The sequence below is a fragment of the Mastigoproctus giganteus genome, chromosome 1, assembly GCF_048544385.1.
Source record: "Mastigoproctus giganteus isolate SK-2022 chromosome 1, ASM4854438v1, whole genome shotgun sequence".
Lineage (NCBI taxonomy): Eukaryota > Metazoa > Arthropoda > Arachnida > Uropygi > Thelyphonidae > Mastigoproctus > Mastigoproctus giganteus.
Window position 1 is genome coordinate 181637768 of NC_143575.1, and position 2789 is coordinate 181640556.

At 40.2% G+C, this 2789-nt stretch overlaps 1 protein-coding gene across 1 annotated transcript; it reads right to left on the minus strand.

Moving 5' to 3' along the window:
* Nucleotides 1-581: 581 nt before the first annotated feature.
* On the minus strand, nt 582-2423 carry LOC150091345 (heat shock protein 68-like). The gene has a single exon (XM_090390046.1). The coding sequence runs from the start codon at nt 2421-2423 to the stop codon at nt 582-584; it is 1842 nt and encodes a 613-aa protein (XP_090246172.1).
* Nucleotides 2424-2789: the final 366 nt, after the last annotated feature.

Below are 2789 nucleotides of genomic sequence, written 5' to 3' on the forward strand. Positions count from 1 at the left end.
TGAAATCTAAAATCATGTTTGCATGCTGTGCGAAAAGTATCCCCTTGGGCCATTGCCAAGATTTCCAGTTATAAATATAATTTTTTTTTTTTTTCTCTGCTGCAACGACCAACGGGATTATAGTTCAGCCTATAGTGGGTGGGGAACTAAAGCAGTGTTCTGGGGAATCATTGAACTATAATCATTATTTTGATAATAAGGGGAAGGGGGCTGTAACTACTATGTGGGACTACAACCAATGAAAGAGACGTATCATGCAGTTTAAGTAATAGTGGGAATCTCATAGATATCAACGAGATTCTAAATATTAAAAAAAGTGTTCCGTGGTCACACACATCTACAGACAGGAAATACATCTGCTGACTGATCTGAACTTAAACACCCTGTAACTGCAAAATATAAAATAAATACGCACACCATTTCGAATTTTCATTTTATTGAAACTAAATATTATAATTCTTCCTCAGATGTATAAGTTTGTATTATCAAATAAACGCGAAACTTGTACATGGCAAGCGCACCTCCATAATTTTAGTAATTAGTTCAGAACCTCTATGATTAATGGAACAATGAAATACCAGTTATTTATTCCCTTGATGAAGCTTTGTCATTATAGGAGTGCATACAGACTGAACTTCTTTCATTTTATATTCAAACTCCTCTCTTTCTGCTAGGGAATTGTTATCCATCCACTTGGCAACTTCGTCACACTTCTTAATTACCTTTTCCTTATCTTCCGTCGACAATTTACTTGCATCGTTCACTGCTTGTTTTGCACTAAATATGTAATTTTCTAGATTGTTCCGAGATAAAATACACTGACGCTGTTTTTCATCTTCCTGTCGATACTTTTCTGCATCGGATAACATGCGGTTGATCTCTTCTTTTGATAGCCGACCCTTATCATTGGTAATGCGAATGCTCTCGGATTTTCCAGTGCTACTATCTTTTGCTGAAATATGCAGGATTCCATTGGTGTCAATATCAAAGGTGACGTCAATCTGAGGAACACCCCTTGGGGCAGGTGGAATGCCCGTTAATGTGAATCTTCCGAGGAGGTGATTATCCTTGGTGAAAGGGCGTTCGCCTTCAAATACCATGATGTCTACCGCTGGTTGATTGTCGGAGTAAGTGGTGAAGGGCTTTGAAATTTTACAAGGAATATGGGTATTTCTTTCCACAACGTTAGTCATAACTGCTCCGGCAGTTTCAATACCTAATGACAATGGGGCTACGTCTATAAGTAGTACATCCTTGATGACACTACTAGTGTCGCCGGTTATGATTGCGGCCTGCACGGCTGCTCCATAGGCAACTGCCTCATCAGGATTGATGGACATGCACAATTCTTTGCCGTTGAAAAAGTCTTTCAGCAGTTTCTGAATTTTAGGGATGCGAGTTGAACCGCCCACCAGCACCACATCATGAATCTTGTCCTTGCTCATCTTGGCATCCTGCAGAGCCCTCTCCACTGGTTCCAAGGTACTTCGGAATAAGTCTATACACAGTTCCTCGAACCTTGCTCTGGTGATCTTAGAATAGAAATCAGTACCTTCATAGAAAGCATCAACTTCGATGGTTGCTGCTGTACTGCTCGAAAGAGTCCGCTTTGCACGTTCGCATGCCGTTCTCAATCGACGTATAGCACGTGGATTGTTGCTAGGGTCCTTTTTATGCTTTCTCTTGAATTCTTCTAAGAAGTGATTCACCATTCTGTTATCAAAGTCTTCGCCACCGAGGTGAGTATCACCGGCAGTTGCTTGAACTTCAAACATAGAGCCCTGATCTATTGTTAGTAAGGACACATCAAACGTGCCTCCACCAATATCAAAAATCAAAACATTTTTCTCACCTTTTAGGTTTTTGTCTAATCCATAAGCAAGAGCAGCTGCGGTAGGTTCATTAATGATTCTTAGGACATTCAGTCCAGCAATTACCCCAGCATCCTTAGTTGCCTGTCGCTGGGAATCGTTGAAGTAGGCGGGAACGGTGATGACAGAATCTTTGATCTTTGAACCCAGGTAGGCTTCTGCTATTCCTTTCATCTTTGTAAGCACCATGGCACTAATCTCCTCAGGATCAAAGAGCTTGCTTTTACCTTTGTAGGTCACTTTAATTTTTGGCTTTCCTGCATCATTTACCACCTTAAACGGCCAGTGTTTCAGGTCCTCTTTTATTTTAGGATCATCATACCGTCTTCCTATTAAACGCTTAGCATCAAACACAGTATTTTCCGGATTGAGTGCAACTTGAGATTTGGCAGGTTCTCCTATTAATCTCTCAGTCTCGGTGAAAGCCACATAGCTCGGAGTAGTGCGGTCACCTTGATCATTGGCAATAATTTCAACCTTTCCATGTTGGAAGACACCTACACAAGAATAGGTAGTCCCCAAATCGATGCCTATTGCTGGCGTTTTTGACATTGTATCTAAATTATTCAAGTTCACAGAAGAATAAAAAAACAAAAGCAGCGTAATTTTTGTCAATAATCACTGCGTCAGTTACGATGTACTGAATTTTAAAACCCTACCTTGTTTTTTGAAAAACCAACGTTGTCTTTCAATCCATGCTGTATGGTGTACTAACATTCTTTTGCCGTTAAAATATATGCAATGAGCATGACGTCCCCATGCCATGTTACATATTAGCCAATCATGTGTGATTTGCAACTACTGTCAGTTAAATAATATTCTGGAAATATAGCGCACTACGTTGAGTTTCTGGAACTCGTGACCTGTGCATGACGTAACCGAACTTGGATTAATTGTGCTCTATTGTTTTATCAAAGT